Here is a 26,333-nt window from a genome sequence, read left to right on the forward strand (position 1 = left end):
ATCACTTGCCTATATCTTGTTAAGTGTGTAACTTTTTCGAAATGGATGTTGAAACAACAATAAATTCTCTTGTGCAAAGACTTGGTCACATTAGTATCGAAAGTAAAACAGAAATTCTAAATGAGCTGAAAACAGCAATTGCAACACTTCCTTCTAATGATTTAAAACGGATTGTTACCAGCATTTCAATTACAAGTATTTTTAACTGTTTAAACACGCAAGACAAGTAATTCCTTATAGTTACCTATGTCTACTTTCGCTTTCAAATTAGCATTGTCATGAATGATACATTATAATTATTTGACTATTAACTAGATCTAGATCTAGAGTCTAGTCTAGTATTAGATCTAGATCTATAGTATACGGTATCTAGTAATCTAGTGCTATATACTATTATATAGATTCTAGATCTACATAATTAATAAAACTTATCTAGATCTATCATCTAGATCTATATAGTCTCTTTCTAGATAAATAATCTAGAACAATGAACATAACATAAACATAGTAATAGTATCATTATCATAGATTCTACTTCTAGCTAGTCTAACAAGTCTAACTCTGACTATTCATAATGACTAAGTCTAATCTAATCTAGATATCTAATTCATAATCCATAGTAATTCTAATGCTAGATTATTACTAGATAGATTAGTAGATTGATTCATCAAGATATTTTATAATTTATTAAATTTATAGATATAGAATAATATAGATCTATCTGGATTTCTAGTTTAAGTCTAAGTTTACTATTTAATTTTCATGTTCATGAACAGTGTTGTATAATAATAATTTATACACTTCAATTTTTAATTTTAATATTTCTACATTCTACTACTTTACTACTAGTCTACTCTAGGACTCTAGCCACTCTAGGTAGGTCAGAGTCATAAACATATTCTTTCCAGCATGTTTTTTATGTTATATTTATAGCTGACCTGGCCTTTATTAACCTGTATTCACCAATGACCATACTTTAGAAAAACAAGTAATATAAACTAATTTTTAAAAAAATATTTTTTTTTTCTTTATTAAATGTTCACATAATATCTCTATAAATTCTATATAGACTAATATAGTAAATTAAACATTCATTTTTTATTTTTCATGTACACTCAAATGGGAAAATAGAAAGCTATTCTTTTCCTTGCATTTTCAATTTTTCCTTTTCACATGATTGAAAAATAAAGGAAAAAAGATTGTCCTGTATGGGAAATAAACCAACAACATATTTGCGTTATTAGCACAAAAGTAGTGCTCTAACCAACTAGGCTAATCAGCTATAGAACAAACATATTTATATGTATATCTAGATCTATAAATAACATAATGGAAAATAAAAATGTCAAAAAATTTCCCCATAATGTAAAAAAAAAGTGTATTTAAATTCAATAATTAATGCACTGATCTTTTTGAAATTTATTAAAATGTGTTGTCATAATAATAATAATTAATTTAAATATTTGCGTTAAATTTTTGCCTTTTTTTGTTTTGTTTTTACTATGGTAAAAGTGTAATAGAAGAAAAATAGAAGTTAATAGATGAAAAATGTCAACTTATTTATCTGCAATTTATTGTTATTCAACATAATAAGAGTAATCATGCAAGTTTCTAATAAGTTGCAAAGTTTTGGCTGAGGTCAACAAGTTGACAGCTATTTGTTTTCTTCCTGTACTACTTCAGGGTGTTGTGCTATTCATTCTGTTTCTACACTATGGCACCAACTTTGAGGTGGTGACAGATTCCATTTTCCCCTAACCTCTAACACACAATATAATTATTGACAGCACAACCTGCCCCTTAACCTACCCCTAAAGTCTCAGACAGATCATATGATTTGTCAGGTGGGTTAGTTGCTTAGATAGGGTATGATATTACGGTCCTGTAACCCCACCCTGAACAGTATAAAGCAAGTACCAACAGGTAATAACATACAGAACTACGAGCACCAAATAAACGTTAGTCAACTAAATGGTAGTAAATAAACGGCAATTGCTCAACACGAACACTATTCATGTTAACAATAAGTGAAATTACACTAGTTAACAACCCAAGCGGAAATTTAACAATTTAATGAACAGATAACATATTATGATAAAAATGGTGAAGTCTTAATGGGATTTACAAAAGCAATTACACACAATCAAACTATTTACAATAGCCATAGCACACCTCAAAATGCTGTGCCGCAGTCAAGCAGGGTTCGCAATGCCCTACAGACCAATAACTTCCTACACCTCAACATGATAGTTACGATCAGCTCCAAGGGCGGAAAGGCGACAATCTTTCCCATAGCCCAAACCTAATACCCTGAAACAAAAAGAAAACCTAGATCTAGGGATGCCGCTACAACAAAGAACTTTTCAATAGCGACACCCGTACCGAAAGATCATTCTCCTTAATAAAACTATTACTTACCCACCGTTACAATGGGTAAACAGAAAACTAGCTAACCAGCCAACAACAGAAGCTCTCTCTCTCTCTCTCTTGCGGGAACTAAGGATGATGTAAACACACACATACACAATATTCTAGACAACAAAACGCACCTAAAAGAAACTACTTCCTATACGCTAAAACACCAATATTAAATACAAAGAAAACTCACGCGCACATGACATCCCCCCCCCCTCTCCCTAACTGGATCTTGCGAAGAGATATTGAAAACTGAAGTATATAGACAGCAAAACACACTGACATGATTCACTTCATTCAAAAGAGAATTAAGACCTACCTTATCAAAACTATTCCTATTGGTTTTTCTTTTTAGCTTTGATAATGTTTAGTATGTTCTTGTTGGTCTTGAATCTTCATTATGTTTTTTAACAACTCTATATAATAAATACATCTTTTTTTCTCTTTCTTTTTTTTTATTTAACCACCTTCTAATTTTCTATGAACCTTTAGATCACAACAGCAGATATGTGGTGAGATATTGGACAAAATGCTGACCAATTTAACTGTCCCTGCAGTCCTTGAAAACTTTCATTCTCAACTTTTAACTTGGCTACACTTACCAGATGAAACTCTCAAAGCTTTGTGCCTGCACCAGGTAGATATAGAAGTTAAAATAAACTGAAATATAATTATTGGACAAATGACGCTAATTTAGTACATTCCATATTTGTTATTTTAAATATTAATTTTTTTTTAATATTAAAATCTCACACTGATTGATAAATTATATTTTTTTATTTGACAACTCTATTAAAAGCTTTCAAGACTTAGTAAAGAACAGCCATCTGAGTTCAGTCATTATAAAGAGCTTGTAGAAGCCATTGTGGATGAGGTTGGAGCAGACAGTCTGAATATTGGCCCAGCGGCAACGTCGATTCTAATTCAAATAGGTTTAACATTTGTTTATTGTGATCAAAATATATTTTAAATTTAGAGTAAAGTCATCATTATTCAACTAAATATTCCATGGATTTAGAAGTTGTAACTATATTTTTTGATAGGATATTGTGTCTAAAAAAATGCTCACTTGTTTGCTTATTAAAAAGTCCTGGTTTACTATGTGTGCAGTTAAGTTTTTAACTTGTTTTTCAGGATGTAATTAAGTCAAATAGGTTTTCATGTATGCTTGACATTTATTGAGCATAGTATAAGTGGTTGGTTATTATAGGTGTCGCTTAACACTTATAAATGATATACAAATGAAATTGCTTTTGTTTGAGACCTACCACTCCATGGGCCAAATGTTGTAAAGTTTGGGTTTACCAGTACCAGATGTTCAGCAAAAGGTGGTCACATTCCTCTAAATAAGTTTGTGCCTCCCATATGGCAGACCTAGGCCTACAAGCTGTAAAATATCCATCTCTTGCTCTTACAGCATATTGTCTGTCACTCAAATTCAGTCGTTCATAAATATCTGAAAGATAACAAGTTTGTTTGTTTTTTTTAGTACAACTTCCTTTATGAACATTGTTCCTGAATATTGTCCATGACAACCCTGCACTGAATATTGTCCATGACAACCCTGCACTGAATATTGTCCATGACAACCCTGCACTGAATATTGTCCATGACAACCCTCCAAGCATTTTTTAATCCTTAGTGTTTATCTTGAGAAACACTTTTTTTGTTTTCTTTTTATTATATTTGTGTTAAGTATTGGTATTTTAAACTATCATTAACAGGACAAGATTCAAATGGCTTGCTATTGCTTTACAGTGAAACAATACTGAATAAGTTTGCTTTTGTCATGAGAAAAAATGATGTCACAAGATTTAGAATTTATCAGGCAAGTTTTTTATGCTTTTCAGCTACAAATCTTTTTTATGACAGAACAATTTATAACATGCAATTACAGGTTGGGTCTTGATTTTAATTACAACAACAGTTATTCCCTTAGAATATGTCTAGTGTTATGATAATTACAGGTTCAATATCTGGTTATCATCAACAATTTTACTCAGAAAAGTAACTTTATCCTAGTACCCCATTAAGCTAGTTGAAATTCATTCTCCTGTTCTTTATAGATATAAAAGTCTAGGCAATGCTCCATCAGGAGCGGAGTAAAACAAGGATGTGTTCTGGCTCCAACACTATTTGTCATCTTCTCAGTTGTAGTCATCGGCGCTTTTAAATACCTGAAAGATAGAGTATATATGTACAGTAGATCTGATGGAAAGCTTTTTTAACCTGGCATGTCTTAAAGCCAAAACAAAGAGATGGCCTATCTGTTTGCTGACAATGTGGTACTCATATCTCATTCACAAGAAGGATTACAAAGGCTAGTGAATGCTTCGGAAGCTGCTTGTCAAGAGTTTAGCCTTACAATAAGCCTCTCCAAGACCAAAATCCTGGCACAAGGCATTGCAGAAATACCTGCAATACATATTGGAAATCTCCTCCTTATGGTGGTGCAGAAATCAACAATCACCAGCAACCTAGATTTAGACACTGATCTGACAAAAAGAATAGGAAAGGCTTCTGCAGCAATTGCAAAACTCTGCAAACGCATCTGGGAAAAAGCCATGCTGACTACAGCAACCAAAGTCCTAGTCTACAATGCCTGTGTTGTGAGCTCTCTTCTATTCTGATCATTATCATCATCATCAAACTCCATTTGAGTGAGGGCTTGAGAGGCTCAAATCCTCTCTTGCAAAAGCCCTGGACAGAAACCCTGCTGATAGTGAGAGCTGGTCAACATACATGTAACAAGAGCGTAGATAAAATAACTTTCATTTGCGCTGCTTGCAATGCATAATGTTTGTCTCCTGGAGGTATCATGTCCCCGATCAGGACGTTTTGAAACTGGCCAATATGCACAGCATCTATGCTTTTCTTACACAGTGAAGACTAAGCTGGCTCGGACATGTCACCCGCATATCAGGTTATAGAATGCCTAAAGACATACTATATGCAGATCTTGTGGAGGGAGTCACAACCAAGGGCCACCCAAGACTAGAGATGTCTGCAAACAAGACATGAGAACCACAGCCATTAACCAAAGTATGTGGGAAGAGATAGCCCAAGATGGACAGCATGGAGACAGTCTGAGAGAAAAAGAATTAAAGCTGCCTTAGTCAAGAGAAAGAAAAAGTAAGCTGCCCTATAACAGATGCTTATACATGCATGAACTTTGTCAAGCTCTACCACTCCAGAATTGGCATAATTATTCACATCAGATTTTGTCCTGTCTCAAGATGAAACCAAAACCAGTGACTCATCTGGGCGCATCCATTGTCTTCCAAGACAGAAGAAGCCATATATATTTATAAAAGTTTGGTCAACTTAAAATCTTTTTTTTTATTTGCTTCACAACAGATTTCAGTTACTTCATACAGCTTATTTAAAAAATGCCTTATTCCTATTTCAAGACCTGGTCAAGAGAAAAGGGCTGCCTGGTCGTGCGGTTTGCACGCTGGACTGTCGTTCAGATTTATTGATGGTCCCGGGTTCAAACCCTGCCCGCTCCCATCCCCCGTCGTCCTGCGGGAGGTTTGGACTAGGAAGTAATTATCTTCAACTCTGAAGGAACATCCGAAACATGTAAAACATTTTAATCAATTCTTGCATTACCAGTGCTGAGTTTTTCTTATGTTTATAGGAGAACAAAGAATCTACTAAAATATATTCTCATTTCTCATAATAGATTATATACTCAGTCAATCAAGACACAAAGTTATACCTAACTTCTTCTTCTTCTTCTAGCCAGCTTTATTGCTGCTGAGCTGTGAGCTCTTTTGCAGACTGTGCCAAGGAAAAAAAGTGTGCTGTTTTAGTTATACCTTACAAGTTTGGGAGTCTTGGAAAATTGGTTTACCAAAAAATACCCTTGTTAAAAGATGTCTATAGAAGCTAATAAACTAATTATCTGTTGTTTTATTTTCTACCTATGGATATTGATGCATATTGCAAATAAAAACCAACAATATGCATCTTGTATGGTGAATTATTCAGTACTATATTTATGGGTACATCTGTTACGATGTTTGCTTGTTAAGTTTTTAATTCAGTTATTCAAGTTTTCTTACCATTAACCATAACATAGGCTATATACTTTCATGTACTGTTGGTCAATGAATAAATGAACATTGCTCTTCTTCATCTCAGAAAGCACTTTACCAAGTTACTTTATTTTTAATTATACATAGATAAGCTTAATATCAAATCATATTTTATTCAATACCTTTTTTTTTTTCTAATTCAGATAGTTATTGATCTCAGCAAAGCTTATCCATCTGCATTGGAAGCTTCAGTGGCTACAGGTCTCATTCAGCAGATTGTTAATGAGGTACAGTCAGAAGACATACTTGTGCAGCTAAATGCCATTGAGATGGTGTCAGACTTGGCACTGAGTCCACATGGACTCATCTTTCTTGATCAACAGGGCGTGCTCTCACGTTTAGAAGAAATGATGGTAGGACTTAACAACAATCCCATGATGGGACTTCTCTTGCCTGGTGAGTAATACCAGGGACAACTTGTTGGGAAAAGTAACAGTTTGCTTTTCATAATCTTTTTAGTTTTATTAAAGAACATTTGTCCTTTATAGATTTATTTACCTTTTTTTTGTTCCTTCATTATAAATCTTTCATTGTACTCTCACAGGTTTTATTAAGTTTTTTGGTAGCATTGCCAAAAATGAACCTAAAGAAGTGTTATCCAAGTTTGATAGTTTTGTGAGGATGGTGCTAAGTAGTATAGATGGCAATGATCCCACTCTTAAAGCAGTTTCTCTTGACACAGTTGGATTTATAGCTCTTAAACCAGAAGGAAAATTAGCACTGGAGAAAATAGGTAATTCGGAAACAAAGCCTTTATATCATATTTTTTTACCTGGTATGTTAAGAAAAAAAAAAATTTCAGACCAACATGTTAAATAAAAAGGACCATTTTACTACATAAATTACTAACAGATTTGTTTAAGTGTTTTCTTGTTTTGTTTTTTTTTGTCTTTATTTATAAACATCTGTGAATTTCCTTTTTCAATTTGTTTTTTACATAAACATTTCATCTTACAGGAAATCCTATGACAGAGTGCATTAGCAGCATTGGTAGCTTGCTTAAAACTGGTACTTCTGACCTCAAAGTCAGAGCCCTGCATGCTCTAGCTAATCTTGTATATTTGAAGGTAAGGATACACCTAATAGAGAAATGTAGTTATGAATATGTTCCCCTTTCAGAGCTTGTGGTCTATAGGGCAGATGATGTAAAGGTCATCTGTTTCTGTGGCCTGCGGTTAACAAGAGTGTCATGTGGCCAGCACAACAACCAATCACATTTACTTTTCCACAACTAATGTCAGGACCCATTAGAGTTGGGTGGACTCAGAGGTGCCCGAACATTCCGAAATTAAATGTCCCACTCTTCACCAGGATTCGAACCCCCAGAGCTCGGTTCAGAAACCAAGTGCTTTACTGCTCAGCCACCGTGCCTCCAGTTATGAATATATTGTAAGGAAATTTAAGGTTATATTTTTAGACATGCATAAAAGTCATAACATTAAATATCAGGGTGTTTAACAGATTTTTGTACATTGAAACAAGTTTAAAATAACTAGACATTAATTAAAACTTAGATTTAGAGACGAACAGTACAGGTGAAGTAAAGTCCTCCCAATGCTGTTGCAGTAGGTAGTCGAAGACTTTTCTCTCCTCTTCAATATATGTCATATACACATATATTACAACCAAATGAAATCATCAGTTTTCTTAATCAAAATATTCTTCTCCAGGATCTACAACAAATTCTTAGTTTGGCAGTATGATGGTTTATTAATCAGCATATATATTTGAAATGGGCAACAATGGAAAAGTACAAAGTAAATAAGTACATCATAAAAATAATCCAGAACCTCTATAAGCAGGCCACTAGTGTGACGTACTTCAACTACAACATTAGGGATTGGTTTAAAACCACAGTTGGAATGTTTGGCGCCTCTGTGTTGTGTTGTGTGTGAACAAGACCCATTTAAGAGTAACAATCAACTAGCGAAAAAACACAGGCGAAAGGCTAACAATACATAGGTGCTCAATGCTGATGAATGATATCGATTAACAAGTTTAATAATAATGATGTCAACCGTCGAATGTCGTCATTCTAAATTAATCTCTACGTTCATAAACCTGCTTCTCCTTTAAGCTGTCAAAAGTAGTCTGTTTACTTTTGGCTATTCTTCCTCCAATCATAGTCATGTTTTTTAATACATCAAAGTCAAAACTTTCCCTTTTTGTTTAACAAATGACTTTTCACACCTAATTCCTAATTGTGCCATAACAGGAGTGAGACAAGGCTGCCAACTTTTTTCAGCATCTTCCTTAAAAAGATAATGGAAGATGCTCTTGAAGGCTATGAAGGTATTGTAAGCATTGGAGGAAGAAGAATTACTAACTTTCGATTGCAGAAAACATAGGTGTTTTTTTTTTAGTTTATTTTTTTTTTGTTTGATACACATTCCTCTTGTATAAATTGCACTTATTTGATTCAATAGGCCTAATTATATGTTTCAGATAATCTTATCTACTTTCAGGTAGAGGATCAAACAGTAGAGCTACTATCCCTTACTGAAAAATGGTTCAAGTCTTGCACTTCAGACTCTTTCAAAACTGTCTGGTCCTTATCTCAGCAACCATTTCTGGATCATCGTCTGCCTGCATTGCGCTTGCTTCAAAACCTGGCCATGCTTCCATGGGGTCAGTCGTTGATGAACAATGCTGCTGGGTTCAAAGAGTATGCTCTGGACAGAGCTACAGAAAATAGCAAGGAAGGAAAAGAAGAAAAATTTTATTTGATTGATATTTTGGCGCATTCTCCGACAACAGTGGAAAACTTTGGACGACCGTACCAACTGAAATTAATTGAGTATTATAAGCAAGGTCCATTCTTTGTTTTTGCCCAGTCAGAAGTTGCTATGGAAGGAGAGTAGTGAAAAGAGTTGAGCAGTTCAAAAACAAATAATTCCATAAAGTCCTTTTTTAAAGTGTTCATTGCAGGTTTGAAAATTATATAATCAATTTTTTTTTTACATTTTATTAAATCTTGATTACTTCTTAGTATTCTTTGAAGTTGTATTAAAATATAAATGTTTGTGGATTTAAGATCTATTGTACCTTAACATATTCACTCATATTGAAATAATAAATGCAATTTGGAAGTTACTAACAGTTTTTTTTTTACTGTTATATAAAAAGAGCTCTTCCTTTCCCTCTTAAGAAGATTTACTTAGTTTTTTCCAGTGAAAACTGAATGTAGATAGCGCTTTCCATTTTTTTCTACTAATTTTTCAATTTAATGTGCTGATGTCCCATTGTATTAGGCCAATATAAAATTGAGTGTTGATATGAGGTTTTTTCTTTTTCTACAGGTATTGAAAGTAAAATTAAATTTATTGTTCTTTTAATTTCTTTTCAGTAATCTCTCTTTGCTTATGAGTTAAAAACTACTTTTAAAAACCAGAAATAGGAGTGAATGGGTTAAAAATTATTTATGTTCAATGTTATGTAGATTTACTTTTTTTTTTGTTTTAAGAGCTTTTTCTACATGGCTAACATTATATTAATAATGTTGATATTACTAAAAGACAATGAAATAAAATAAAAATTGTTACACTTGTTTAAAAAAATATATGATTTCTGTTTGTAATATAAAATGATTAAATGTTTGTACTTATTCTGAAAATTGAATTTTCTGTTTTTTTTCCTATGTTCACTTAAATGGTTTGCTTCCATATTTGTATCTCTTTAATTCTTTTACTGTTTTATAAGTTTTACAAATACAAAAAATACAACTTAATAAAATTCTCTGAAAGACACAAATACATTTCTTATTTCATATACTAGAATCATTTGTTAAAGTCCTACTTTTTCCCCAAGTGTCATTTGAGCTTGGAATGAATTGCCGGAATCAGACAGGAAAATAACTTAGCAGAGTTTAAGTCTCTAATTAACAAACTGACTAGAATGACACATGGATACGCATAGGCTGCAATTATCTTCTGTTAAGAAGAAACATCTGTAGAAAGGCAGCATGTATACTAATATTTAACTCAGCTCTTACTCCAAAATATATTTATTTTTGGTGATAGGCCTTTTACTTTCATCATTTTAAATGCATTAACATTTGAGATAATAAGAATACTTCTAGTTCAGTTGATTACTCAAATTTGCTATTGTTTCTTGCGTGTGACATATTGACTTAAAAGTCTTAGCTGCTTTTGCACAAGAATGACAACAAAAAACTATTTTATAATAAATATCTACATTGTTTCCAATTTAAATGTGTGCATTTCCTTATGATCACATGATCCACAGGATTCTCATCATCAAAACTATTTACCCACAACCAAAGTGCAGAGATTAAAATTTATGAGAATATTTTTTTTTAGTTTAAACTTGTTAAATTTATAAATGTTGAAATTAAATATTATTTTTAGCATTTTTGTGTGTCTGTCTGTCCTTCCTTCCAATTTAGATCTTGTAAGCTAGAAAAGATATTGAAAATCCGACATCATGATATTTTAGACCATTCAAAAATCTGATATTACAGATACTTTTTTCTTTTCTGAAAGCGAAAAATTTAATTTTTAAAATCAACGATGCAAGCAGTTTTTCATAAAAATGCACCATTTTTACAACTATTATTATTATTAATAGTAACAAGCATGGGAGGCTTTTTAGTAAGGGAGATGACTAGTTAAAATATTTTCAACACATTTATGCAAACGGTTTTAGATTTTTTATAAATTTTTATTTTTTTGTACAATTGTATTGCTAAGTTAAGTTCTATCATACCGACTAGATCTAGTACATTTAAAAAAATAATGTTTACTTTTTTTAAAGAGAAAAACTCTGTTTAGTATAACTGAAACATAATTTAAAACAATAAGTAGTTTTTCGTTATCATCGCATGAACTGCAGCGTGTTGGTATGTGGTATACAAACACTTATAACTTAAGGAAAAGTTTTTTCTTGAGGCTTTGAATAAGAGATTACCCCTTTACAAAACAACTAGATCACCTTCACTTTCGCCAATCCCTTGGGCCCCATGCCATATACTCTGTCAAAAGCTTTCTTGAAGTCAATAAAGACATTAAAAAGATTATGTTGGTGCTGAAGGTATTTCTCACTGAGTATCCTGAGTCTTAGGATTTGTTCTGTTGTGCTGCGACCATGTCTAAAACCCGCTTGTTCTTCTGAAATTATACTAATGATATTTCCACACCGCAAACACAGGACCGCCTCAGAGTTTGTATTTAAGGCAAACTCTCTTTGTAATCTTGTTTAATATTGCTTTTATTTTTCTGCATTAGTTAGACCTAGACCAGTCGTTATAGTAGGCCTCAAGACTGACCTGCGACATCGCAATCTGTGGGCAGTGGAGACCAATAGCTACTATAACGATTGGTCACGGTTTGACTAAGACAGCAAATTTGCAGGGGGTTTTTAGGACCCGATGTGACCTACTTATTTTTAACTCACTAGTGCATATAGGCTTAAAGCCCATATCTCTTGATGTAGATTTATTAATTTATATTTTCTTTACGCTGATAATAAGATTTATTAGATATTCTTTTGAAATCTAACATCCTAGATTAGAATCTAGAGCTACTTAAAAACCTATTTACTATGCATCTAGGTTTAATATTAAAATTAAAGTAAAAAGTTTTTAAAATCTGGCAAATCGTTTTTTTTTTTGTTTTTTTTTGTTTTACATGTTTCGGACGGAGGTTTGGAGCGGGCATGGTTTGAATCCCGAGCCATCGTTAAGTCCAAACGACTGTTCAACGCGCATACCGCACGACCAGATAGATTTAGATTACAAATAGATCTAGACCCAGATCTAGATCTATGTATTTATGCTAAAAAAATGAAAGCAAAAAAAAAAAAAAAGATCTAGATTTAGATCTAGATCTAAAGAACGCACAAAAAAAAACAACTAGATCTAGTCTAGCCATGGTCTAGCCATGCACATATTTTAAATCGTTAAATTTTATTCGCCTTTTCGTTCATAGCGAAAAGTATTACTTTTTAACAAACAGTTAAAAAATGGGAATTAAATATTTATAGTAGAGTTTAAGCGTCATAGCAACCTTCGCGGACTACAACAACTTGAACGAGTAGCGTAACATATCGACATATGGAGTAATCTAATAAGAGCTCTAAATGGATCAGACGAAACGGCCTCTTAGGATTCCTACAGAATTTGCTTTATATGCAGAGAAACATGGAATCTTTGATATGTATAAGGTATTTATCGAAAAGCATTTTGACATATAATATAGGGCCTAAATAAAAAATTTAAATAATCAATCATCAATGCCTTCGGCTTCATTAAACTTTAAAGTACATTGCTTCAAATGATTGACAAATCATGTCAAAAGGTTTACTATACTATAGGCTACTACTCTATAAGTATAATAGTTTTATATTGGTAAGTCTCGTTCAACCCAGGAAAATATAAATATAGAGATACACAATTGATTTGAATTTTGAATGATTCATTGATTGCAAAAAAAGGCATATGACGATATGTAGACAATGTAGATCTCGCCGAGGCCAACTCATCATCACATCATGTAGATCTAGAGTCAATATATTATATATATATTATTCTTTTTAGAATCCTAATCTAGTCTAGAAGTCTAGAGCTAGATTAGATATATAGTATAATCTTACTCATAGTCATAATACCTCTCTGTGTGTGTTGTAGATCTATTAATTGACTTAATGTTTAGGTCTAACAATAACTGAGAAAAAATCTCACAGCTTTTTGACCCAGAAGTAATTTTTAAAGAAGGAGTTAAATACCTATTAGTATTAATCAATACTAGAAATAGTATATATATGACTGGCAGTATACCGCCATCACAGAAAGAACTGTATTGGGCATGGGCAGTACAGTATAATAATACTATTATATACCCTCATACTGGTTCAGAAAACCATAATAGAAAAAGGAAAACTGCATAACAAACAAACTGCAACAACGTTATGATGTTTGAACTCCTGCTCCCCACTTCAAGCCATGACTAACTTCATATATATGCTTGTGTCTGGAAGGGGAAGAAGCTACGTACGTCACCAATGTGGAAGTTACAAATTAACATTGGCTGATGTATTATGAAACATGGTTTTCAATGATTTAGACACTTGAGGGAAGATAATCACATGCATGGGTTTTACCCCAATGAAGACAGTAATTATAATCTAAGAATTGATGCATGAGAACAGGATGAATTATTGATAGATCTGTCATTTTTTTCACCAAAGACGAGCTAGATTTACTAGCCTAATATAATGTACACCCCTCTGCTTTTGCATAGGCCTACTGATAATAGTGATCTAATAGTGTCTAGATCTTGTCACTCTAGTGAATCCTTCACACATAACCTAATAACTATGAAAAATCTATGAATTTAATTTAAGGGACTTAGATCTAGATATAAAAAAAAATGCTCTTCATTAAATCTTTGAATTTAAAAAAGGATGTTTGAGGATTTGGGATAACAGTCAAGTTGTTACTTGATTCTAAAATATCTTTCATTACATTTTCTGTGTACATAATTCTGTGGCTGATGACATTCTTTCTGATCTGGGTGGGATTTTGGCAAATAATTGTTTATGATCTCCACATGCAATTATTGATTTTAAAAATGTATAGCAATGAATTTAGCCTAGAGAAATATATAGTTTTGTTCAGTGTTCAAAACCAAGTGACATTTAATTGTTAGTATATAACCATATAGCTTTCTATCTTTTTTCATTGTATCCTAAAATCTCCTAATATTTTGTCACAAAAAAGCGCTAATTATATAACCCTGTATACTAAAGTGCCAACCATCCCATAAGCTCAAAAAAGAGTGTTGATGCTTGTTAAAGATTAAACACACACACAAAATGAGTGGCCAAAAATTTTCTATAGCAAGTACACTTATTTGAAGTCTACTTTATAGTAGTTACAAATAGTCATGCTTTATCCAGCTCTTTCAGGTTCTATTTTAAAACCTTTAATTTTACAGTAAAACTTTTACAAATTTAGACTAGATCTTAAACAAGAAATGCAAAACAAGGTTGAACACTTTATTTAACCATAGTATCTTATCCATATCAGTTTGCATGTAGATCCATTTTGTTTTGTATATTGAAGGCTATTATGCTGACTTAATGGTAAAAATTTTGTTTAGACAGAAACATTTAAAGCATCATTAAGATGTCTTTGGAGCAAGAACAAATTTTGAAAAAATATTTAGTATTAATTTTCATTAAAAAACTGTCTTAAAATAAAAAACTGTTTTTATCATAGAAGAAAACTCTTTAGTATTCAGATATTTGTAAAATTTATTTAAGTATTACTAACACATTTTCTGCATCTCATTACTTGCAAGACATGTACAAGTTTGTAAAATAAATTATTAAATCATGCATGCAACATTGTAGCTATTGACTAAAGGTTAATAAAACAACAATTAACTCTATTTTTATGTTTGGGTTTTATTTTTTCAATAATTTGTTAAATCTTATGCAGCATATAATTAATAAATTACAATTGATACAAATAACTATTAATGCATTTTTTAAAGTGTTGCATTTTCTGCATCTCATTACTTGCAAGACATGTACAAGTTTGTAAAATAAATTATTAAATCATGCATGCAACATTGTAGCTATTGACTAAAGGTTAATAAAACAACAATTAACTCTATTTTTATGTTTGGGTTTTATTTTTTCAATAATTTGTTAAATCTTATGCAGCATATAATTAATAAATTACAATTGATACAAATAACTTTTAATGCATTTTTTTAAGTGTTGCATTTTTAAAACTCTGATTTTATTTGCAGAGACTAATAGAACAATTAATAATAGCTAAACCAGAGGAGCCGATAGGATACCTCATTCACCTGCTAAAAAAAGAAAATGATGATGGTAACATTTTTAATGTTGAGAATTATATTGGCACAGATATTTGTAGTGTTTTTAGAGAACCTTGTAAGATAATTGTAGTATTTTAAGAGATCCTAGTAAAGCTGCTATTGTTTTTTGTGATGTTTGTTGTTTCTGTTGAATTACGAAAAACTCAAAAGTAATGATGAAAATTCAATTTTACCATCATGTTAACTGATAGGACTACTTTTGGTCTTCTGAAATAATATCTTTTTATTTTTCAATTTATGCTCCCATAGAATATACACATACATTCAAAACATTTAAAAAACAAGGTGAAAAAAAGGTAGATTATATTACAAATGCCTGTTTTAATCTTGATAATAAACTGTTAAATTTAAAATCTAATCTAAAGATATTAAAATTATTTCTGGCTTTCTATAAGTATGCTGCTTTGTTTTTTAAATATAAGTATATGCTTATATTATGCACAAACCATATTTAAAAATAAAAAGGAAAAGGCAGTATGTATATGTTTTACACCTGAAGATGAAAGCGTCATCGTTTTTAAAAATTATTCACCATGTTATGTCAGTACAACAGACCCATGAAGCTTGCCTACAAGTTTGTGTGACACAAAATCCTTTTGTCATCTTGCTTATTTTTTATTATTTAAAACTTCAAATATTTGTTATTCTTAAACCTTCTTAAATTATATTTTTTTCTGTGATAATATTGTTTTATTTTTATTAATTCTTGTAAATGATTTTCCCTTAAAGCCTTTAGGGTCTTTGCAAAAGAGAAAAAAAAATAGTAGTTTATATGCTACTTACACGTCCTTTGGTCATAATAGTAAAAAATTATTTTTTTACAATAAATTTCTTGCATTGGTATCCTTTGAGATTGATGAACTCAGGCAGTATCTAAAAATTCTGAATAAAAATTTGTGACAAATACTACGCTTTGACTAATGATTAATTACAAAGCTTACTGGAGGAAACTTATTCGGTCTATGTGGTAACAATTTTGAATAAGTTCTTTCTCCAGAATGCATATTCTTAGATGAAGTTGAAATTTTGCAAAATTATTTATTGTACCTACCAAAACATGAATCAATAAAAACAAAATAAACTATTACTCAATTAATAACTGTTAATTAATTATTTTGTTTGATCCCAACAAGGAAAATTAATACTTCAGTATTAAGAGATATGGCTAAAAATGTGGGCTTTGGTGTCCTTGGATAATTGTGCACATTATTTCTCCCACACCCATTCTTGGATCAAAACAACACTTTTCACAATTATTTATTTTATCTAACAAAACATTAATTCATTTTAAATTTAATCAATTAGTTAATTAATTTTTGGTAATTAATTATTTTGTTTGGTATCAAAAAAGGGAAATAAATCTTACATTAATGATTTAGTTGTAAACATAGATTTCTTCTCCTTAGATAATTTTTTTTTTAACTTTAAAAGCATTTTTATATTTTTACACTTTTTAAATTAATAATATTGATGAAACCTTATATCTAATGTATGTTTCTACAGTTCCTCAAATCTGCATTTTGGGCCCGCCATGTTCCGGAAAGCATTCTATTGCAAAGTTAATTAGCAGTAAAATGAGATGTGCACTTCTAACCCCTAAAACTTTACTGGAGGAAACTGACAATGAAATCAAGAGAAAAATTTTGAAAGTGTTTAACAAAGAAGTAAGTATAGCCTCATGTATTTCATGCACTAATTAAATATTTTTATTTTTGAAGTAACATTTTAGTATGATCAAAAGTGGTGAATTAAAAATGACTGACAATACAATGTTATGAAATATCTTATCCTATAAATGACAGACATTCCTTCCAAAGAGAAGATAATTACATTCTTAGTTTATCTAAGTACTATCAGAGTTTTATGAGATTTCTTATTGTGTACACTCATCACAAATGTTGGAGATATTATAAGAATAAACCAGCTAAACAAATGCCCTTGCGGGGAATTAGAAAATATAAACAGGATCCTAAATGGTTATATTTCAACCAGGCCCATGAAGTGTATATTTAAGACAAATGCTTGGACTCTTTAAATTTACTATTTGTACATTTCATTCTTTTGATGGCCTAGGGCATCGAGCCTGTAGCAGCAAATTTTCTTTTAAGCTATTTTAAAATGAATCAATAGAGTCACTTTAAAAGTACAATGTTTATGTCTTACCATCACTTCATAATTTCAGAGAAGTGAAAACACCACTTTATGGGAACAGCTTCCCAAGATTCCACCTGATTTATTAGTAAGAATTCTTAGAGCCCGGTTTGATTTGGCAGATTGTGTAAAAAAAGGATGGATACTAGAGGGATTTCCACAAACCAGAGGGCAAGCTCTAGCCATGCAAGAAAATGGATTATTTCCTAAACACTGCAGTAAGGAATTTAAATCTGTGCACTTTTTTTATGTTGGTTTCATTCAAAATATAAAAAAAAAAATTTCTTTGCAAAATAATTTTTATTAATTTTCCCTTATTCAGCCTTTTTTTAAAAGCATTATACCTTCTTGAATACAAAAAAAACAAAAAAATTCAAATAAAATTACTTATGAAATGATGTTAATTTTTTTTTTTTTCATTTTCTTAAACATGATCTAGTTGTCTTAGAAGCCCCTGACACTGTCCTGGTTGAAAGAGCCGCTGGTAAAAGAATCGACAAAAAGACAGGAGGTAGGAAAATCAAATTGTATGATAATTTTTAAAACATTTTTTTTTTAAAAGTAATTTACTTTTACTCTGAGAGATTACTTTAAAAATTACTGTAATACAGAACTAGTTTCTTATTACCTAGGCATTACAAAAATAAGTATAAAAACTTTTTTACTATATTCTAAATAATTTTCCTTGTGATTTTTTTTGCTAGATGTGTACCACACAACATTTGATTGGCCTGGTAATCCGGAGGTACAGTACCGACTGAAAGAGCCCAAAGGCTATAAAGAAGTGGACATGTTTAACAAGCTTGTTGTCTACCATCGCCACATTGATGGAATTCTGCGTTGCTATGAGCAGGTTGTCAAAAAAGTTAATGCTGATCAACCCAAAGCAGATGTTTTCTCACAAGGTAGTTCATTTTGCCTTAAGATTTGTGCAGTTTGAATCTTGACTTAGGCAAGGTATTTTAAATTTGAGATATAATATGAACTAAGTTTTGTTTGTCAAGTTTATGAAGAGAACAAACGTTCCACAAATGTTTCCAGACTCAACTTGCTATAGTATAAAGGATTTTACAAAAAATGAATAATTTTAATAATAAATAAAGTAAGATTGACCTTTAACTTTTTACTAAATAGATTTGAGATTAATATTTCATATAAAGATAAAAAAATATTGGATATATCATGTTGAAAACAGTTAATTAGCAAAAATGATTCAGCACATCTGTTGTTTCTCAAAGTTATAATTTTACTTTTTTCATCTTCAGCCTTTTCCTTCCTGTGTTGCCAACCCAGGTCTTCTGCTCCTCATACACCTCGCATCATTTTGATTGGATGTAAAGGCAGTGGGAAGGGAGTGCAAGCAGCTCTGTTAGCAAATAAATATAATCTTGTTAACGGTTGGTTACTCTTTCAATCAGGTTAAAAAAATAATAAAAAAGTACTAGTCAATATCTGAAAGACATCTCAATTTCTAGTTGAGGAATTATATCTATCCCCCAAAATCTTACTTCCATTTAAGGTTATTGTAATTTATCAAGTATAAGTCCAATGTTTTTTAACTACTTGTATGTTATAAAAGATAGCTAGCAATAATGGGCTCCTACAACAACTTTTTTCCTAAGAACTTTTATATAATTGTTAGCAGTTTCTTGTCTTGTCAACTCATGAGATATATATGTTGGAAGTCTGAACAAATGACTAGATCCACCTTATAGCAGGAATAGACCAGCTGAATTCTTTACTGTTTTACTTCTTAATGAGAAGGAATTCATCTTTAAAAAATCCAATGAAATGCTTGTCGTATAAATAAGGCTTATTCTATATATATATATATATATATATATATATATATATATATATATATATATATATATGCCAAAAAAAAATTCAATTAGCCGATTAATTATTGTTAATTAATTATTTTGTTTGATATCAATTACGGAAAAAAACATGTACATTATTGAGAGGTAAAGTTGTAAGTGCAGAGTTCTTTCCCTTAGATAAGCTCGTGTTTTTTTTTAAAGGATTTTTTTTATATTTTGCTTATTAGCATTCCTTTTAGGATTTGTGGGGTACACTGAAAGATACTCTTGTTGAGCATTAATAGGAATGACATGGCCTGATATGGGCTAATGTGCCAAATAACCAGAAACGTAACCACATAAGCCAACTTACCATAACCCATAGATCATCTATCTGATTTCACTACTTATTTCTGTCAGAATAGGAGTAAATGACAAAATACTATTCTTAAATTGTTGGGATATAAACTTTTTTTTTTTTAAATTAGTGTATGCAATTTTCAGTGGCACTGACTGATAGGCAGCCATTTACTCAATGCAAAGTATTTGATAAAGAAAGAAGAGAAATATTTAACTATTTTTCACTTAAAAAAACATTTAATTTTAAACTGTTAAAGAGAAAGAGAGAGTCAGTATATTTTAGGATTTTGTTTTGTCTAAACTTTTTTTTCTCTTTGCTTCATTTAGTTCACTGTGGTCAATTAATCAAGCAGTCAATAGCCCAAGAAACACCATCTGGACTAGCCGCTAAGCCTTACGTTGAGAAAAATTTAATCAGTAAGTTGGTCAATGTAGCTAAAAACAAATTTTGTGATTAGTTAGTGAAATGAGACATAAATAGAATCTACGTCCTTCTGAACATTATACACATTAGAATTATAGTCTTTTTAAGAAAATTTTTTAAACAATTTATCTAGCATTGAAAAAAAAAACACCTTTTTTTTTAAAGTTCCAGACAACATTGTGCTGGATATTTTGAAGGACAGGTTGTGTGGTTTGGACTGTGTAACAAGAGGTTGGGTTCTGCACGAATACCCTCGCAGCCGTGAACAAGCGGAACAACTAGACAAAGCAGGACTCAGGCCTAATAGGTAAGTTATCATTGCGATTAATTCACAATCTTGACTGTGACTTCATAAAGTAAAACTTTTTTTTGTTTACATGGCTATAACTGTTTTGTTTCCAAATACAATAAACATACACTTAGGAAACCCTGCTAGATTAAAGTAAGAAAATTCAAAGTAACGCTACATTTGGTGTATGTAAAACAGATGGCAACTTTGAAGTCATTAGTGTACTCAAATTTAATTGATTAATCCTCTTTCAGAGCCATTTGATACGTTTTTTTCAAAATAAGCACAAATCTACTGACATTCTAGCTCACTTAATGGAGCTTGTACTTACTCTCAACTTTTTGAATACATTGGACAATTTTTTTTTTACAAATGATTGGAGTAGCCATTGGTAAGGCATCCAGTCCATCCTATACTTGCCTATTCATGGGTTTCTTAGAGCTTAACATTTGCAAATCTTAAATGGTTCTCATGAGAATAATTTACAGGAACTATTAGTGCACACAAAACTCCATACAAAATGAATGAACGTGACACTCAGCCATGGGAGAGACATAACAGTCAGACCTTCAAACACCTGCAAATGGAGGCTTGCTATTCACATTATCTTTGTCCTAAAATGACCCATAAGATCAGTAGTAAATTCAACTGTAACATCAGTGGGATGGTATATGCATTTTAATATGCAATAAATATGCTCAAGGTGCCAAATGATTCACATTGGAAACACAGGCTGGACATAAAAAACACATCTCTAAGAACACAGTAAAAACATTCAAAATTGTTTCCATTCATTTTAATAGTACACAGCATTAAAGTACCTCTGATCTCCTCATTATTGCAATACAACAATTCAATGACAAAAATACCCTGTCTGCTGATTGAAAATAAACTATCAACAACCAACACACTTTTGTTTGAAATGAGATAAGGACAAATATTTTGTCTGTTTATTTTAGACAGCACCCCCCTCTTCCCAATTTCATACTTTTTTACACCAGTGGAACTCATTTTTTTTCTGCCTTTTTTTTTTCTGCTTTGATAGAAAACAACATCAGGCAGATAAGTAAATAAAGCCTAAGTAAAGTAAAAGTAAAGTTCATTTTTCAGACCTTGTGGTCTATAGGGCAGATGATGTAAAGGTCATCTGTTTATTTGGCCTACGGTTAACAAGGGTGTAATCTGGCCAGCACAATGACCAACCGCCTTTACTTTTCCCCCAACTAATGTCAGCTACCCAATTAGAGCTGGGTGGACTCAGAAGTGTCAGAAGATCCCAAAATTAAAGTCTATTTTGCATTTATAGTTTTCTTTTTTATTTGTTTTAGGTCTTATGGCCTAAAGGTCCTTTGTTTTTTACTTTGATCCAGCAGGGTTTCTTCATGTATGTTGATTTCTGTACAGTTGTTCATCCCCTGCAGCAGTAAATTTTTGTTTTGTTTCCATCATTTCATTTTAACTTTTTAAAAATCTTTGCTCCAGGGTATTTTTTCTAGACATTCCTAATGATTCTGTCATTGAGAGATTAACACTGCGTGCAATGGACCCTGTTACTGGAGAGAAGTATCACCTGTTGTACAACCCACCAATTAGTCAAGAGGTAATAAACTCATCCAAAGAACATTGAACTCTTAGCTCATTTAGCACAAAAATATTTTAAAACTTAATTAATGGAGGAAAAAATGAGTCTCTCCTTTTTGTTTTCTAACTGCTCCTTTCACACACTTAAAATGTTCATCTCATCCTAACAAATATCAACATTTTTATTTTCTAATGCTCATGTCATCCCAACGAATATCAACATCTTTATTTTCTAATGCTCATATCATCCAAACAAATATCAACATCATTATTTTCTAATGCTCATGTCATCCAAACAAATATCATTGTCATTATTTTCTAATGCTCATGTCATTCAAACAAATATCATCATCATTATTTTCTAGATTCATTGGACAGGATTATAGATCTTTGCCAAAAAAAAACCCCATTTCAATCAGCTTCAGAATGCTTTTTTTTTTAATGGGCAAATGTTTTGTTGATCAGTCTTCATTGTTCCTAAAAATGGAAGGCAGGGGATGGCAAAATTTGATTAATAGTTTGTCTCTCCTTTTAATGACAGTGTAAAGAGATATTGGAGAGACCCAACACTTCATGATACTCTCTAATTATACTTGGAAATAACTCTTCTTAATATCAATGTTTTTGTTGTACATTAGGTCAAAGACAGATTGTGGAAAAATGAAAAAGACAGCGTTGAGAATGTACAGAAAAATTTGTCTCAGTTTGTTGCTTTCTCTGAAGAGTTATTGGATTACTATACAGAAGGTCAACATGTCAATTCAGACCAAGACCCACACACAGTGTTTGAATGTTTAGAGAGCATGATTTGCAAACCTTTGCCTAAAAACTTTAATTAGTTTCAATTTGTTTATACAAAAAAAAGAGTATTGCTTTTATACTACTGTTTTAATAACTCCTGTACCTTTCTAAATGAATTATTGCTTTTTCTATATAAATATAAGTTTTACTTATTCAAAAATGATGATTATTATTTTGACTAAATTTTGAGAACATCTGTTATTTCAATGTTGACTTTTTTAAAAATTTGACATTGATCATCAGTACTACCACCTTTAATGTGTTAAATTATAGCAAATTATAATAAATAAATCTTTTTTTTTTCAATTAGATTTTTAAAAGAATGTATTTCTTTTAATTGATCATTTTGTTATTGTTTCATTCATAATATTCATTTCTCTATAGTCTGTTGTTTCTTTCCTTCTTAAAAAAAAATATCTATAACTTTCATGAAGTTAAGGGAAATCTGAATAAAAAACCTTTTTTTTTTTAGTGCAAATCATATAATAAAAGTTACACATATTGAAATTTAATCTTTTTTGTGAATTTTAATTAGTTAACAAGCATTATTTCAGATATAAAATTTAAACATATAAACAATACAAATTAGCTATAAAATATTTGAGTTTGGTAACCAAATTATAAAAAAATTTTTTTATTGTAAATCGAATTGAATATATAACTGAAGGATGTCAGAATGTTTACATTTTCAAACAAATATTCTGTTAGTTATTTCCACTATTCAAATGTTATTGTCATGATACTCTCAAGAGTAAAATTAATAAGGCTTGTCTTCGAGTCTAAAGATTAATGAGGAATGCAGTATTTCCCATGGCTATGCAGCCCCAGCTGCGACATAGCATATTTTTCCCCATCCAGCACAGGCATAACCATTGTCCACCGGTGGTCGATTTAGATTTTCTTTTTACTGTCTACATCTGTCCTCTGCAGCGGATTTTCTCTTGTCTTAAATGTGTATCCAGCAACCTTTGTAAGTGACCTCCAGCTGTCTCATTCTGAAGCTGCCTGCAAATAAAAATTAAAACTATTTTGTGTGTGTATATATAAGTATTTTTTTTAGAACACAAATTGAAACAAAATGGGCACAAAGAATCATTTTAGTTTAACTTTGTTTTTAAAAAAAAGTTTTTACGTTATCAATTACAATCATTCAAAATATTCAGCTTAGTGGCATATTTATCTTAGTGGCATATTTATCTTATTTATCTAGCTCTAAATAAGACTCATTTATTTGCAAGCTTCCATCTGTGTCTGGCATTAACTTTAACTGCAAAAATGTCTGGCTTTCTTTTGTTTATGTCACTTACGTGTATAGATATATATATATATAAAGGACTGAAAAGATTTTTGAGATCCAGTTTTTGTAGTGGCACACACACAAGAGGAACTTCAGTCACTAATGTCCCGCTTCTCTCAGGCCTGTAAAGAATATGGCTTAACTATTAGCACAAAGAAAACAAATGTTATGGTCAAGAGTTTAGGAAAACCAAGAGCTCACTACAGTGACCAAATGGAAGTCTGCAAGGCATGCGTTATGAGTACACTGCTGTATGGCAGTGAATCATGGACCACCTACGCAAAGCAAGAGAGAAAACTGAATGTCTCCGAAGAATCTTGAAAATCACTTGGAAAGAAAAAGTGTGCAATACTGAGATCCTTGCGTGAACAGGAATTCTCAGCATCTTTACAGCCCTCAGACAACGCTTCTTGCGCTTGCTTGGACATGTTCGCCGGATGGAGGACAATCGCATTCCGAAAGTCATCCTCTACGGACAACTTGCGAATGGCTCAAGAAAAACTGGTCGCCCCCCACCTCTGTTACATAGAACGGGACCTCAAATCAGTGAACATCAATACTGACCATTGGGAAGACATAGCTCTAGACCGCACCAAATGGAGAGAGACAGTGACCAAGAAAGCTATGGACAGCGAAAGAACATAGGCCTCAGCTCTGGAAGAAAAATGTACAATGCAAAAATGGCCAGCTCCTCTACCACCGGCTAAAAGCTATATTGGACTCGCAATGTAGACTAGGGATATTATATTTCTGAGGTTTGTTCTGAGCGCCAAAAGACAGCACAAAAACCTTCTCCCAGATAGCCTACCCGCCCCCCTTATATGTCCACATAAGCGATCGCACTAAGCTATGCCATCGGAGCATTGAAGATTGAAGATGATAAAAATTGGCCTAATATTATTACTAAGTCTTCACAAAAGTCACTTTTTTTTTTGTATTTATTAGCGGCCCCCGAAAGGGGAAAAGACGCTATTAGTTTTGTGTGGTGTTTCTGTCCGTCCTTCCGTCCGTCCGATCGTCCCGTTTAGAACTCGTAAAATAGAAAAGAGAGTGAAAATCCGACATCCTAGTATTTTAGACCATTCAAAGTTCTGATGCAACGGCTACTTTTTTCTTTCTGAAAGCGAAAGATCTATTTTTAAAAATCAATTATGCAAGCAGTATTTTCATAAAAATAGGCCTACAGAGCACCATTTTTACAACGATTCACTATTAATAGTAACAAACACTGGAAGCTTTTTAGTAAGGGAAGTTCCAATTTACCATATTTTTTACACATTTATGCAAACGGTTTTAGACTTTTTGTCAAAAAATTATTATTTTTTAAAAATTGTATTGCTAAGTTTAGTCATTTCTGTTCATACTAATAACTATATTTACCAAGAAAAAATGGTTATATTTTTTTTTTATAAAAAAAAGTCTATTTAGTATGCAAATAAGTAGACCATATGTAAAACAACAATTAATAAGTAGTTTTTCATATTATATACATATATCTCGTAAGCCTGAGCATACTCTCAATACATAGCACACTGAATTAAATAATTTTTTTTTGTTTACGAAATTTTTTTTCGTCAGGCTTTGAATAAGAGATTGACCATTTCAAAACAAGTAGATAATCTTTAAAAGACATCAGGCCAAGTTCATATCTAACTTTACATCATTTTCATCTATCCCTTGGTCTGCTAAAATGGTTGGGGCACCACGAAAGATCTGTCAACCTTCTTTCTCCATTCTTCTTTCTCATTTATCTTTGATAGAATTTCATTCTGATATTCTTTCTGAAAATATTGAAACCTGCCTTTTTACCTGCATGGGAAGCAGTAGCGTAGTATTCATGGCGCGAAGGGGTTCAATGAACCCGAGCCCACAAGCAATAGGGGCCCACATCTGTTGCGTAGCAACTATGGCGCGAAGGAGCTCATTACACCCATGCCTCAAGGCCAGTTAGAGCCCACATTAGAACTTAAAAAGAACATTTGTTTTTTTCATTTGAAAGACTTTTAAGTAGTTTGACTCTGTTATGAAGTTATCTTTTAAATGTCTTTATAATTAGTTAACTCATTTTTTGTCACACACTAAATTTGTCTTATTGGCTGGAGAGGAGCCCATCAAGATGTTCTTGAACCCGCAGTACTAGTGTGATATTTACTTGTGTAGCAGGTAGTGGTTACGTCCTATAGTCCTCGCAGTACTGGTGTGATATTTACTTGTGTAGCAGGCAGTGGTTACGTCCTATAGTCCTC

General features: G+C 31.8%; 2 protein-coding genes across 2 annotated transcripts; both read left to right on the plus strand.

Moving 5' to 3' along the window:
- Nucleotide 1: 1 nt before the first annotated feature.
- LOC106053382 (26S proteasome non-ATPase regulatory subunit 5-like) lies at nt 2–10,128 on the plus strand. Its single transcript, XM_056041825.1, has 8 exons — nt 2–226; nt 2,908–3,052; nt 3,215–3,347; nt 4,140–4,243; nt 6,659–6,911; nt 7,060–7,248; nt 7,473–7,582; nt 8,981–10,128. The coding sequence occupies exons 1-8, from the start codon at nt 42–44 to the stop codon at nt 9,374–9,376; spliced, it is 1,515 nt and encodes a 504-aa protein (XP_055897800.1). The 5' UTR covers nt 2–41; the 3' UTR covers nt 9,377–10,128.
- Nucleotides 10,129–12,450: 2,322 nt separating this feature from the next.
- On the plus strand, nt 12,451–22,939 carry LOC106058474 (adenylate kinase 8-like). Its single transcript, XM_013215910.2, has 11 exons — nt 12,451–12,695; nt 15,290–15,374; nt 16,886–17,046; nt 17,565–17,751; nt 17,973–18,044; nt 18,238–18,438; nt 18,799–18,930; nt 20,023–20,112; nt 20,285–20,426; nt 21,891–22,008; nt 22,628–22,939. The coding sequence occupies exons 1-11, from the start codon at nt 12,612–12,614 to the stop codon at nt 22,826–22,828; spliced, it is 1,473 nt and encodes a 490-aa protein (XP_013071364.2). The 5' UTR covers nt 12,451–12,611; the 3' UTR covers nt 22,829–22,939.
- The last annotated feature ends 3,394 nt before the right edge of the window (nt 22,940–26,333 follow it).

This window comes from Biomphalaria glabrata, chromosome 9, assembly GCF_947242115.1.
Source record: "Biomphalaria glabrata chromosome 9, xgBioGlab47.1, whole genome shotgun sequence".
In the NCBI taxonomy this organism is placed as follows: domain Eukaryota; kingdom Metazoa; phylum Mollusca; class Gastropoda; family Planorbidae; genus Biomphalaria; species Biomphalaria glabrata.